The 14,878-nt window shown below is 42.8% G+C and overlaps 1 protein-coding gene across 3 annotated transcripts; it reads right to left on the bottom strand.

Annotated features, from left to right (window-relative positions):
• Positions 1-95: 95 nt before the first annotated feature.
• Positions 96-14,781, bottom strand: wasa (WASP actin nucleation promoting factor a). Of its 3 annotated transcripts, none has more exons than XM_084069713.1 (10): positions 14,558-14,781; positions 11,933-12,073; positions 11,535-11,621; positions 11,239-11,335; positions 7,703-7,747; positions 5,960-6,146; positions 4,570-4,745; positions 2,171-2,967; positions 1,170-1,281; positions 96-293 (listed from the first exon to the last, which is right to left on the bottom strand). In XM_084069713.1, exons 1-10 carry the CDS (start codon positions 14,657-14,659, stop codon positions 241-243), a joined length of 1,797 nt encoding a protein of 598 aa, XP_083925839.1. In that variant the 5' UTR covers positions 14,660-14,781; the 3' UTR covers positions 96-240. The 3 variants fall into 3 exon arrangements, with proteins under 3 accessions (XP_083925839.1, XP_083925840.1, XP_083925841.1); XM_084069714.1 differs by having other exon boundaries at positions 2,171-2,956; positions 4,571-4,745; XM_084069715.1 differs by having other exon boundaries at positions 14,565-14,677.
• Positions 14,782-14,878: the final 97 nt, after the last annotated feature.

Genomic DNA, 14,878 nt, shown 5'->3' with positions numbered 1-14,878 from the left:
AATAAACATTAACTATAATAAAATAACAAATCAGCAAAACAACAATACAGATTTAGCCCTCTGGGCTTCAACCATAAACAAGTCCCAATCCAGTATGCAATGAATTAAGCTTTAATTGACAAATCCAACAGCAATTCAGTGTTTTAAATTAGCAGTTAAGAACAAATAAACACAATCAATCACAGTGTTATCCTAAATTCGATGAAACATAAAGAACATTAAAGGAACATTTTAATTACATCAGTCGTCCCATTCCTCATCAAATTCATCATCCTCATCATCTTCTTCATCATCTGAAAGAGAACAAGAGAACATGTTTATGTAAGGCCCTCTGGAGGTCTGATCTTTACTGAATCCAGCTGTGTCTCATCAGCTGGTGTGTATTCAGTGTTTTCTCGTTAGCCTGTGTTAATTGTTTGTTTGTTGTTTGTTATTCTATGGTTCTTTGTACTCGCCTCCTGCTACTGTAGTCTACCTGTTATTTGTCCTCACAACACATCTGCTGTGAGCCGTGTGTGTGTGTGTGTGTGTGTGTGTGTGTGTGTGTGTGTGTGTGTGTGTGTGTGTGTGTGTGTGTGTGTGTGTGTGTGTGTGTGTGTGTGCTGCAGCTGGGTACCTTTTCACTCCAATCCCCACTCAGTGGTGGAAAGTGATTAAGTACCTTTTCTCAAGTACTGTACTAAAGTACATTTCTACTGACTATTTCACTTATGTCCTACCTTTGATTAATTTGCTGGTTGAGATTAACAACATAAAATATAAACAAGAAATACATTAGAATGTATCATGATAGATTAAGGTACGGCTATATTGATCACGGGGCACATTAACTAGATATTAATGCATCAATAATTATAATCCAATAAAGTAGTATTTATTATTCTGAAATGGATAATGAGTACTTTCACCGTTGGTGCTTTAAGCATATTTTTTGTCCTAATGCTTTTGAATTGTACATTTTGAATGCAGTGGTACTTGTAACAGAGCATTTCTATAATATAATATCTGAGTACCGTACTGTACCGCACTGATTGAAATCATCCTGGTTTTTCACCTCCAAAATCAATCAATTAAAATAAATGTCACTATAGTAGATTGATGAGGGATCAGGATCCATATTGCTATGTATTTGAATGAAATGTGTTCAAGTGTGATTGGTTGATAGTTACCAGAGGAGTGGATGGCTTTACTTCTCTTCTGCATAACCATCATCAGAGCTCCAACGATGCCCTCCCCTCCCTCTGGAGCAGCTGCTGGAGGCGGTTCAGCACGCACTGACACCTAGAGGACACACACAACACTGTTGGTGTTGGCACAATTGCAATGTGACATTATATAGATCATTGGTTCTCAAAGTGGGGTCCGGGGACCCCCAGGGGTCCTTGAGGGGTCCCCAGTCAAATGGTAATGGTGTGATGTTTCTAATGGTGTGATGTTTCCTTTTATGCAACTGCCTATTGCACTTTGAGATTTTTACAAATGTAAAGTGCATTATAAATAAAATCCATTATTTATTATTAAATGATTGATAGGAACCAAATGAACCCTCATGGGTCTGTAACTGAGAGAGTACACATGACTGCTACAGCCTTAAGAATGTCCCTAGGTGGGGTTGGCGAAAGGGCCTACTCTGTGTGGAGTTTGCATGTTCTCCCCGTGTCTCTCAGGGTAGTTAATACCCTCACAAAAAACATGTAGTAATCCTGGTCGCTATACCGCCTCCCCCATGACAGCCGGGGCGCCTGATGGAGGGGAAGGGAACTGGTTGGAATAACGTGTTCCTTCCACGCGCTACGTCCAACCAGGGAAACTCTCCCCTGTCAGGTGACAAGAAGGTCAGTTGGCTTTCATGCATTGAAGGAGGCATGAAAGCCAACTGACCTTCTTGTCAGCTCGGCCCTGGCCTCCCTAGGCTGGTGAGGGGAGTGTAGCACCCAGGATCACTTAGAAAATTGGCACCGGGTGAAAAATAAGGCCTACAAAATCGCGGGATAAAAATTATAAAAAAAATAAATAAATAAAAATTGTCTCTTTTGGGGGTCCCTGCCAAATCTTTTGAAATAGGGGTCTGTGGGCTAATATGTATACATTTGGGAGACCTTGACAAGTTTGAGAAGTACTGATATAATTTAGATGGTGAGGGGGAAAAGAAAACAAGAGGTGTGTTTACGTTTTGGAGCTTCCTCCCCAGGCGGATCTGTTCCAGCAGGCCTCCTCTCCCTCCGCCTCCGTCTCCACCTCCACCTCCACCTCCACCTCCGCCTGCTGGCGGAGGAGGAGGAGGAGGCGCAGGGAAATCTTCGGTGCTGTGGACCGGGGCAGGTGTCGGCGGCGGGGGTGGGGGTGGTGGCGGCGGAGCAGGTCCACCTCTGCCGGGTGATGTGGACGCATGAGGGGGTGGAGGAGGTCCACCTCTACTGGGCGTGGACGCAGGAGGAGGCGGAGGAGGTCCACCTCTACTGGGCGTCGACGGAAGAGGAGGTGGTCCGCCTCTGCCGGGCATGGACGGAACAGGAGGAGGTCCACCTCTGCCGGGCATGGACGGAACAGGAGGGGGTCCACCTCTGCTGGGACTGGCAGTCGACGGAAGAGGAGGAAGGTGTGCAGAGTGATGTGGGGGGCGAGGAGCGGCGTGGGAAGGGGGGCCGGGGGGTTGCGGCGGCGGCGGAAACCGGTCGGCGGGCGGCGGCGGTGGAAACCGGTCGGCGGGCGGGGACGGCGGGGCCATGGAGTGCGGTGGAGGCGGGGGTGGGAATCCGCCCCGAGATGACGTGGTGGAGGGGGGAGGAGGAGGCAGCCCTCCTCGCGTGGAAGGAGGACGCGGGGAGGTCTGGCGCCGATGAGGATGGCCGCCTGGGAGAGGAGGTGGCAGGGAGCCACCTCCTCTCGGCGGGGCAGGCGATGAGGTTTGGCCAGGCAGTGGAGGGAGGGGCCCCTGTCTCGGGGGTGGAGGCCCGGGCGCGCCCCCTAACAGGACATACAGAATAAAAAGAAGAACAACACACAGAAACAAGTTAGGAAATATTATTAGCTCACAATGAGGTGTGCTGAGTAGTGCATGTGTAGCACTGGCCCTTTAAGGAAAGTGCATAAAGAGGGGTGGCCAGGTTTGTGGCCTCCTGTCTAGCCAGAAGCCTGGTTTGAGTGTTTGTGAGAGACCTGGAGGCATGAGGGGTACAGACTAATTCTCGGTAAGACAATCTGAAACAAATGACAAGGTTTTTATAACTCATTGTAACAATAGTATATGTATAAGAGTTTAGATAGGCTGACAATATTAGGCCTGTTGTTAATTATACTAATATATATATATCTGTACTTCCAGAAGCCTCCAGGTCCTTTGAGTAGCAGTACTCTGTGGCTGTGCAGGCCTTTATCAATTGGAGCCATGAGCATACATTGACTATTTGGGTATGTTTGTTATTTTTCTGTATTTTGTCATCTTGCTATAGGAGCCTAGCCTGGTAAACCCTCCCTCCGGAAATCTCATTTCCATTTGATTTCTGGAAGGAAATGAGATTTCCGGAGGGAGGGTTTACCAGGCTAATAGGAGCCGAATGAATTGATGAATTGTTGGAGGGTTGGTCTAATGTTTTATTATTTGATTTTTTGTAGGAGCTGAACTAACTAATCACTGTTTTTCCCACCGTGCCATATATATATATATATATATACACTATTTAGACTGAGTGCAATAGGGTTGACTGAGGACAGAGCTATACTGGGCCATTAAGTAGCATTGCATGATTTTGACTTTGGTTTTGCTTATTTGTAGTTTGTTTTGATTTGCTGATTTGCTTTTGGTTACTCATTTACTTTATTTTCTTTTGGTTTTGCATTATTTGGATTTGATTTGTTTAATTTCTGTATTTAGTTTAGAGGCCCCTTACCCTTATTGCCCCTTTGCCTCTTGAGTTCAGTTCCTTTTTGCAGAACTCTAACACTAACCGCTTTCTACCGTTCTGTATTTTAACCTGACTATTTTTATAACAACTGTTGAATAAACTTGACACATTTGATACATCAGCCTCTGGTTCTGTTAATTCTGAACCCGTACCTTCCTGGGGAACCTTACCTTGTTCAGTCCTATATAGCTATACATATACAGTATATGGTTAATGTGTTTAAAGGATCCCTCACTCCTATATGTGTGGGTGGCGTAGTCATTGCTTTTCCTAGCCCTGCTACACATGCTTAAAGTTACAATCCGTTATTTTTGTGTCCTCTTCGGTAGATGAGAGGTAATCGCCACCATGTCCGAACTACAATAAAGATCTAATGTCCAATCCGGTGCAAATAACTTCAAATAACTTAATAACCTAACCCCCTTTACCAACCACTGCAGATGTGCTAGTTTTATAGTGGTGGAAAGCGGTCACAAACTCGTAGCCACGATGCAAGAGAGTTTTATTGAAATAAAACTGTCTTACATCGTGGCTCCGAGCGTGACTGTTTTCCTTCATAGGCCTATTGGTATATTCAGAGCATTCTTCAGCCTATCCTGTAGTTATAGTGTAATTGTACTAGGACAAATCAAATCAAATCTGCATGATGATGCTGAAGTCTGACCTCTGCTGGCCTCTTCTTTCAAGGCATCTATGCCTCCAAACTCATTGATGACCTCTATGACCTTCTTGGAGGTCTCCTCGTCATTCATCATCGCTGCGTCGATCCCGGCGCTCGACAGCACCTTCATCAGATCAGGGTCCGGGTTGTTGGGGTCCCAACCGAAGTGAGACACGTGTCTGACAGAGATTGAGAGAGAGAGAGAGAAATTGAGAAATTAGTGACAAGGAAACACGGTCTAAGAGTGAGATGAGATGAGATTTCTGGTAGGAACAAAAGCCAAAAATAGCAGATCTATAAGCTCACAACACGAAGTGACGCGCCGCGTTGTGAGCTTGTACATCAGCTATTTATGACGAAGAGATTTGGTGTAGACAGAAAAAAGCGGTCCAAGTACAGAGCCAGCCAACTCAGGTCCAGTTTACTAAGTCTACTAAGGTTTAAGTCCTTCTACCATTTGGTTCCATTTGTACACTCAGAGATAAATTAAATAAAACCCCAGCATCCGTATTGTGGGGCAAGCTTTCGCTATTTTCAGCGAAAGCTTTCCCCGCAATAACAGAAAACAAAAAAGTATTGAGCCCTGAGGGACTGCGGTTACCCATATGGGGTTTAAAGTGGTTAACTCTCATAATCGTTGCTGTCCGGCAGAAACCAGCTAACTCCATTTTGACACTTTTGCATTTTTTTCCATAAATCAGGGCCATTGAACACCCTTTACGTCTGTGTGTTGGTAAAAAAAATATTGAACCAATGAACAGCATTAAAAAGCGCTTCTGACAAAACCAGCTAACTCCATTGGATCCTCAAATTTTTTGCTAAACCATAACTGGCTTAGCTGACTCCAGGATCCACCCCCTTTTGACCTCGAACCTCATTGTGAGCTTGGAGGTCCTTTCAGCTGTTCTTATCAATGATGAACAAAACCTCCTAACTCCTAACTTTTCCTGAAAAATGAACATTTTGGAGTTAGCTGGTTCTTCTCTACAGCAGAGATATGTAGGAAAGAGATCATCAGACAATGGAAAGAATAAATATGGTTCAAGAATATAATGGCTTCGTCCACACGTACACGGGTATTTTCATAAACGCAGATATTTCGTTTTCGTTTTTGAAAACCTCCGCGTCTACACGGCCCTGTTTAAAAAAATCTCTCTGTCCACACGACAACGGCTAAACGTTACACGACCCATGCAAAAACTCCGTTTACCGTGTCCACACGGGAACACATAGCCGGAGTTTTTAAAAATCTACACTGTGGCAGGAGTTTTCCAAAAGATGCGTTTACATGGAGCAAAAACGCGTTTGTGTGTGGACGAACCCCCCAAAACGCATATAAAAAGCTACGTTTATGAAAATACCCGTGTACGTGTGGACGAAGCCTAAAACATACTGAAAGCCACTGGGTGCTCCGATGTCTGCTTTGGACAGCATAGAACCCTTTTTCTTGCTCTTCTTCTTGTCTTTCTTCTTGTCTTTCTTCTTGTCTTTTTTGCTGGTCACAGGTGAAGGAACAGAATGATGGTATGAAGGGCTCTGGGTGTGTGGGCTCTGGATCTCCACCATGGTGACGGAAGGAGCTGTCAACAGCAAATACATGACATTTAAATCAGCCCACCTTTACAAGATGCAACATTCAAGTGATGAACATATTAATGCTAATTACAGTCCAACCATATCATTGTGAAATGGAACATTATGCATGATCACTACTTGTACGTTTGGGTACTGTAAGCATTTTTTTGTGTCCAATTTTACTCAACAGCTTTAGTATTTCTATTCTATTGTGGTATTGCTAAATTTCCTCGAGTAAAAACAAATCTGAGTTCCTCTTCCAACACTGAACGTGGGATTTCTGTTGAATTGTGTCCTTGAGGTTGCTTGTTTATCATTAACCTTTACCTTTGTATTCACATGAGTATGCTTTTATGTATTTGTCTGTTTCAATTGCTGTGCTGAAAATAATGGGGAGTGGAGGAAGAGAGGTGAGAAACGGGTGGAAAAGATGAAGAAAACGTTCTGCTGTGATTTGTGACAGAAAGGTACCAGCAAGGGTGAAAGGAATGCTGTATGGCACTGATGAAAAGACGGGAGGCAGAGCTGGAAGTGACAGAATTGAAGATGTTATGATTCTCATTGGGAGTGACAAGGAGTGACAAAATCAGGAATGATTAAATTATAGGGTCAGCCCAGGTTTTAAGGTTTGTAGTAGCAAGAGGTTGAGATGGTTTAGACATGTGCAGAGTAGGGATGAGGGTAGATGGATGCTGAAGATGGAGCTGCCAGGCAATAGGAGAAGAGGAAGGCCAAAGATGTGGTTTATGGATGTGGTGAGAGAGGACATGCAGGTGACCGAGGAAGATGCAGAGAACAGATTGAAACAGGTGCTACACTGTGGCTTCCCCTGATGCATACATATGGGACTTAGCCAAAAGAAAAAGAGGAAATGCTGTGCTGAATATTTATGAATGTGCATTGTCCCTTCTTAAAGGCCCTGAACACTACTGTTGTTTTCAGTTATACTCTGGCTCATTAAACCTATTCCGCACAAACTAGGTTTGTCTGACAGCTCCCTCACACTCCTGTTAGTTCTGTTGCACCTCTAATGGCAGGTGAATTTACCTTGTGGTTTTATAAGCCTACAGGTTTTGTGACATCAGAACATTTTCAGCATATTTCCACCAAGCTTCAACCAGGCCAAGGCTAATCAGCAGAGTAAGTGAAAACACCTGTATGAGTGTTCATCAGGGCTTTTGAACACATCATGTAACATGTTGCCTTGCAGTTTGATTGTTATTTGTTAGTTATAGTGTCCATTTTTGTGTTTTTTTTATGCATTAGGCCATGGACCCCTATAATAATGATTTTTCGGCTGATAGAATGGTCCAGAATTACAAAGTAGCGTAGAAGATTAGCCGAAATACAGGAACGGCCAGAGAAAAGGGGAAGATAAAGTTTGGGCGCTGAACACACAAGGTGTGAACCACACTACACACCTGCCACACGCCACCAACATTTCAAATCCAAAACAAATGTTATTTATGGTGCTTTGAAATGCGTCACACATCGACACATGCGTGTTCAAATTTAGCTTCTCAACGTCAGAACAAGTTCATCAACTATATCTGTGTCTTACCTTTAGGTGACGGCAGATGGCGCTGCTGCTTCCTCTCTGCGACGGCTATGGAATGGAAGAACAAGGAAGGTAGGATTAGGGAGCTTGCATGGTAATAATTTCCTTCTTCCTTAACAGTGGATTGTTTGTTCAGTAACAGCCCCCCCCCCCCCCCCCAGTCTCTTCAGCTCTTTAGTGAACAGAAAATACATTTTCAGGTTGGGATACCAATTTGTGTTATAGTTTCAATTTTGTCTCCTCATTTTGGTGTTGTTTATCCTGTATATTACTTCTCTTCTTTATTATTATGACTTGTACGGAAAATAATTTCACTGGTTTGTTCCTCCATGATGAATCAGGCAGGAGCGTATGTATTGTTCCCCTCAGCCCTTTGTTCCCACCTCCCTAACCCAAACCCTAAAGGTCAATAGGCTACATGCTCCTTCTTTCTTTTTCCTTTATTTATTCAGGGAAGCCTGTTGAGAGCAAGTTCTCTTTTTCAAGGACGCCCTGATGACAGCATATAAAATACAATGCATACATAATGAAAAACAATAGCAAACATTTGAATCATATTACAGTGTCACAGATGCAAATAAGCATAGAGTTACATGAAGCAGGTGCAATCACTATGTAGTGTGTCCTCGAGAAGCACCCTAAATGTCTCAATTGAGACCAATCGCACCAGTTTCAGAGTATCCTGAAGTTTGCTCCATTTGTGTGGAGCATAATACATGAAAGTAGTCTTTCCTTGTTCACTGCTCTTACGAGGACTGGTATATCTAATGTGGGTTTGTGAACGTGTTGAATGACCTATAACTTTAGGTTTCAGAAGTGAGGATAGGTACAAAGGAAGTTTTCCACACAGGGCCTTATAAATAGATAAAATACAATGTTTGTCTACGTACTGTGAGAGATGGCCAACCCACTTTATCATATAAAATACAGTGATGTGAGATAATCATTGCCAGTAATAAAACGCAGGGCACTGTGGTAGACTGCATCAAGAGGCTTCAGTGTGGAGAGTGAAGCATGCATATACAATATATCCCCATCGTCAAAAACAGACATTATTACAGATTGAATTACAGTCTTTCTGCTGGAAAAAGAAAAACGGGACCTGTTTCTATAGAGGAAACCTATTTGACCTCTTAGTTTTTTGATTAGGTTCTCGATATGAACCTTAAATGAGAGCTTGGCATCTAGCCAAATGCCCAGGCACTTAAGAGATGTGACCAGCTCAACGTCTGTACGAACCCGTCTGAACTCGGTCAGACAGTCAGGACATCTGGGGGTGCAGGAGCGTCCGGAAAAAAAGCCCATCAGAAGTTCTGAATTACATCAATTTGTAGCTATCACTCCCTAGAAAAGCCCAATACTACCTCCAATGATAAACTGAGGGAACATAGGGCCGAGAGAACCTAGCATAGGCCTGACCCTGAATCAGGCCATGCATATGATAATTATGCATGCCCCCCCCCCATTCACCTGAAAGATGTATGGTACTACTGGTGCAACTGGCCATGTGATTTGTTGCTATTGTTTTTGAAAGGTTTCAGCCATGATGATCAGTGATGATGATCAGTTTCAGTATGCTAAACCTGACCACACCTCAAATGTACTGCTCAGTGTTTTGTACTGTATTCGAATGCTCAGCCATTGTGTGGAACTGGACACACCTGTAACAGCCTGACTACATGGTTCACCATGAAGGGATATAGAAATAGCTGTCGTTAATATGTCAGTGTGACCATTACGCACAGCTCTGAATATTTATAGCTCCCATACTATTAATAGCTGTGATATTTGGCCATTGTACCTGTTATTGTAAATCCAGGCATGACTTTGTTTGCACACATTACGACATTGAAAGGCACAAATGTTACTGTAGTATTCCGTAACAAGTTTGTTTTGGCCTTGGATGTTATTTTAAGCATCTCGTTGAAATGCTGGACAGATGGGGAGTTTCACAGGGAGGACGTAAGGCGTGCGTAGGAACAGGCTGTCTCTGCCACGCATGTTTCGCTCCCTTCTGAAAAGGTGCCCAGACCAACCTATAGGAGTCACTAGTGTAGCAAAAGAGATCTAAATGGTGCATTTAGCACCTTTTAAGTACTTTACAATGTGCATTACATTAAGTTATAGAACTTTGAGTTCCATGTTAAAAAGGTAACTCAGTCATGTTTCTACCATCTGCGCAACATTAATAAAATAAAATCAATTATCACGTCTCAAGACCTGGAAAAAATCATGCATGCATTTGTCTCTTCCCGTCTTGATTACTGCAACGGACTCTACACCACTCCGTGCGTCACTATCCCGACTTCAACTAGTACAGAACACGGCGGCCAGAATTCTCACCAATACTAATCGCAGAGCACACATAACACCAGTATTAGCCGCACTTCACTGGCTACCAATTAGGTCCAGGATAGATTTAAAAAAATTGTTAACCACCTATAAGCTCTACATGGGCTAGCGCCACTTTACATTACTGATCTACTGCCCCCTAAGGAAAATGTGAGGTCCCTCAGGTCCTCTGACAAAGGCCTTTTGAAGATACCCGCGTCCAATCTAAAAACAAAGGGTGACAGGGCCTTTGCAGTAGTTGCTCCCACACTGTGGAACGCCCTTCCCCTGGCATTAAAAAATGCTGAGTCTGTTGAAAGTTTTAAGAGAATGCTTAAAACACTGTTGTTTCGTAAGCACTTTGTCCTTTGAAGTTACCTGACTCACATAGGTCAACGCTTTGTTTTCATCCTTGCTGTTTTGTACTTTTCACTATTTTGCACTATAATACCCTGTTGGTATCTTGTTAATTGTGTGCATTTTGTGTTCCATTGTACAGCACTTTGTAACACTGTTTCGAAAGGTGCTTTATAAATAAAATGTACTTACTTACTTATTCACACACACAATCACACACCGTCACTGGAGGAAACCATGCAAGGCATCAACCTGCTCATTGGGAGCACTTAGGGGTTCATTCTCTTGCTCAAGGTCACTTTCGACAGTCGACACTAACCCAGGGCGAGCTGGGGTCGAACCGGGAATTTGTGTTCGTTGGAGTGCCCGGCCAAGCCAGAGGCACTGTGGATGATTCAAACCACCCCAGTCTCCACGGTAGTGAGTAGCAACTTTACCCTTACACCCCCGGCAGGCTGCAGCCCAGGAGCCCGAGGCTCCAGGGACTCACCCGGTGACCAGCAAGCACTAATAAATCAAGGCAGGCAAGGCTGATGAACCGCTCTGGCCTGATGGTCAACAAAATGTATCCCGAAAAGAAAGTTTTTTTACGGCTTACGATCTAACTTTGCCGGTAACCAACATGTATTTTTCTAAAGTCTCGTTGATCGAAATCTGACATGCATGTCTTTATAAAGTAACTTGTTAAGGGAACTGGAATTGTGATATTAGGGCAGACTTATTAATATCTGTAGTGTGGTGAATATCAGAGGAAAGAAAAACATGCTGGCCAAAGTATCATATAACATGATATGGTAGACATAAATCTTAAAGATGCTGATGTACAGTAAAGTACAAAGAAATATACTGACCTTGACGATTAATTCTTAGGTTTATCTTCTCTTCGACAACATTTTGAAAATGTTGACCTTCTTGTGCATCGGCAAAGTTCAGGCCCACTTGACAGTCCTGCATGGTGTTAGAATTAACAATATCATACACACTTATTTATGATAAACACACAATAGTCGGAATAATATTTGTAGTGTAGAGATTTTGCATGCTCGATGCCATCAATATGCAGGACAGAATGCCATAACCAGGCCACAAGTAAAAGGTCATTGCTAACAAAAAACTGTAAGGGAAGATGGAGAGGGCGTTTGCTTACGTCTGCAGCGAATGTGTGAAAGTATGTGTTGGGACAGTCATAAGTGAATTCATCATAGAGTTCCTGTTCCCATAGCTGTTTTCCTGCCTGTGAAAAGAAGAGGATTTATATTTTAACCTTTCAACAATAACCATCTGTATGCCATTCTTACTACTTGCTCTTACTCTTTTTCATTATTATTACAATTTATTTTAAGTTTAGTTTACTTCTAGCTGTATACTTTCTTTCTTTATCTGTCCTGTTTCATTTCATTGCTGTGGTACTGAATTCCCCCTGTGCCATCAATAAAGGTCAGTCAGCCCCTCTGTCATTGTCTATAAGACTTGCATTGAGTGTAACAGCAGAGTGTTTTTTCATGGTCAGAGTCGAGGGACAGCGGTGGTGTGCTTTAACATTACCTTCACGTCAAACGTTCGTATGAAGTAGGAGCGCTGATGGTTGTCCTTGACGAAACACGCCACTGCAGTGTGCTGGAGACTCCAACAGTTCGGACTGTGAGGCAACGCCATGTACAGCTGCACCACTGACGTGGCTAGAGACTACACATACACATACACATACACACACAGTTTGTATTACTATTGTACACTTGTGAGGACATCAGCATTTTAGGACAGATGTTTTATGAATGACATAAAAAAATAACACCCAGTGTGAAGTGAGCGGTGTTATTTAGAAAGTATAAGAGTCAGCCAATCACGGTACGGCGAAAAGGGTGTGAATAGAGTCAGCCAATCGCAGTACAGGGAAAGACGAATTCCCAACCCCACTTATAGGAGCGGCTACACCGCTCAAAAATGTGAGTACTTTTTCCACCACTGCTCTCTTGCCTACAAGACAAAGTTGTTCCAAAGTATAAGAGTCAGCCAATCACGGTACGGCGAAAAGGGTGTGAATAGAGTCAGCCGATCACAGTACAGGGAAAGACGAATTCCCAACCCCACTTATAGGAGCGGTTACACCGCTCAAAAAGATGTTGTAGCTTTTAGATCCACTATTTTTGGTACATGACACTGGCGTGCAACTAAGTATAAATCAGGCATAACTCCAACCCTTACCCCGAGACCAAACCTCTAAATGCCTGATCCTAAGCTGAATCTTTTCATAATTGTAAGCCTAATTCTAAAAATCTTTTTTAACCATAAAACCAACATTTCTCTTGTGAGGACCAGCACATTTGTCCTCACAATATCTGTGTCTGAAATTCTAATGTACTTACAAATTGTATAGTAATATGACACACACCCTGGCTTCGTGTCGAAGTGTCCTTGAGCAAGACACTGAACCCCTAACTGCTCCTGATGAGCAGTTTGGAGCCTTGCTACAAAAAATATGAGTAATAACAATATTTAAATCACCCCAATATGAATCTATTTATCATGTACAATAATGACATTTAGTTAATGTAGTGTAATGTAGTTTAATCAAATGAAAATAGAATAAAGAATGAATAACTAAGGTCTATGATCATCATGCAAGTCAATTTGTGAGTGTGTCATGACATTAAGAATAAACAAACAAAACATCAAGTGACCAATAATACTGTTTGGGGTTGTTACAAATGACATGACATCTGGCATGATATCAGCACCTAATCTGGCATAGCGCCAGTGTGACGTCACAGCATGACATCACATCTTCATTTAAATGTATACTGAACACCAGGCATACAGAGAGAAACCAGACATGCAAGAACAGGAGCAATAGGGAAGTGAAAGTTGCTCTAAGGTCATCTGGTATATCTTTAGAATGTCTTAGCTTTCTCTGAGACACTCCTCAGACTTACAGGGATCTTGAAACTTAATACAGTCAAATTGAGTCAATCGTATATCTCCAGCTAGATGATAATCTCAACTATTATCTTCGGAATCTTACAGCACTATCAATATTTTTAATATTCTGCATGCTACTGTATCTTTGTTTTTTGCTTTTTTACATCTCACACTCAGGATTTAAGTGACAATTCACAACCCAAACCAGCTAGTGCCCTAAGCACATTCTTCACTACAGGGGTGTTAAAACATGCCTGGCTTGTCATATTGATTTGCTATTTTGCCAGGTTTGCCACAACAGAAGGCATTTGTTTGCCTTAAACTCAACAACTTCTAGGCAGTAAACAGGAAGGCAAGTTCTGCTGAAATGTGTGTGCTCAACACCAGGCTAATTCTCACTAGAGGAAGAATTGTTTAACCACTGTTTCCTGCCAGAGCTGCCTGCCTGCTGGTTTTGATGACCTAATATTAGCAACACCCAAGAATAAACAGATATACTAGCAGCAGTTGAATTACTATGACATGTCCAATGCATAATAATAATAATAATCATAAAACCCAGTATTTCACTCCAACTGCAGTGAGCATGTAATTGAAGAAAAGAATAAGTAGTACGGAAAGAAGGGGCAATAGAGATGAGCTCACTATCACACTCATCTTTGAGGCCTACACATGGGAAATGTAGAGATTAGGTTTCACCACCAACCGGAAGAGGAAAGATTTGAGACAGGTGAAAGTATTCAAATACTGTATACGTAAAACATGTAACAACTCACATAACTTATGTTGCAAGGAGAGGAAAGTAACTTTGGTGAATGGTGAATCAGACTAATCGTAATCGATGTACAGTAGTTGATTATGAAAACATTATTAGAATTGTTTTTGCGTCTAATCATTGACATTTAAGATATGGAAAAATGTATCTAAAAAAACACTTCTTGATTAATTGACTTGAAAGTGATCGATAGAATGTCCAATAGCTAAGAAAAAACCCGATAGATACAGGCCTACAGTACATCGCCTGGACTTACTTTCACAAATTAGACCAGTGGTTCTCAAAGGTGGTCCAGGGACCTTCTGGGTTCCTTGAGGAGGTTCCAAATGGACCCCTCATAAAATTGTAACGTTTGAGAACCACTGATCTTGACGTATCAGTCTGCAGACAACATCAAGGACAGATCAATATATCCAGCATCCTGCAGTATACTGTAGCTCATGTTACATCCTCTGCTCCCACTCTCCAGAACTTACAGCACACCTTCTGCCTAGAAGGTCCAGCACCATGTCGTTCTCCTGTGAGCTCAGCAGGGCGCTGGGGACGCTGTCACTTTTAGCTTTGGATCGGCGGTTCATAGTTCCCTTTAAACGTTGTCCTTGTCCCTCAGCGGTAGTCTTGAAGGAGGGCGCGAGGCACGGGCAGCCGTGAGAGCATCTGTCCTCTCGTCTGGGTGTCGTCTTCAGGACGTCGTCTCTGCTGTTGCACACAACAGCAGAGAGCAGGAAATGGACACAACCGCATTATTCAACCCCCTACTTTTCTTCTCTTCTTTTCTCTCACAGGCTGAAGTGATA

The sequence above is a fragment of the Gymnoscopelus microlampas genome, assembly GCF_963454915.1.
Source record: "Gymnoscopelus microlampas genome assembly, chromosome: 10".
Lineage (NCBI taxonomy): Eukaryota > Metazoa > Chordata > Actinopteri > Myctophiformes > Myctophidae > Gymnoscopelus > Gymnoscopelus microlampas.
This window is presented reverse-complemented; position numbering and strand designations above follow the sequence as displayed.

Bases quoted from the DNA above. Each gene is read 5' to 3' on its own strand.
- wasa (XM_084069713.1), bottom strand. From the start codon at position 14,659: ATGAACCGCCGATCCAAAGCTAAAAGTGACAGCGTCCCCAGCGCCCTG. The intron at 11,622-11,932 runs GTAATGTTAAAG...TTCTTTTCACAG, and splicing joins TACGAACGTTTGACGTGAAG to GCAGGAAAACAGCTATGGGA. The intron at 7,748-11,238 runs GTCAGTATATTT...TCCATTCCATAG, and splicing joins CCTAAGAATTAATCGTCAAG to CCGTCGCAGAGAGGAAGCAG.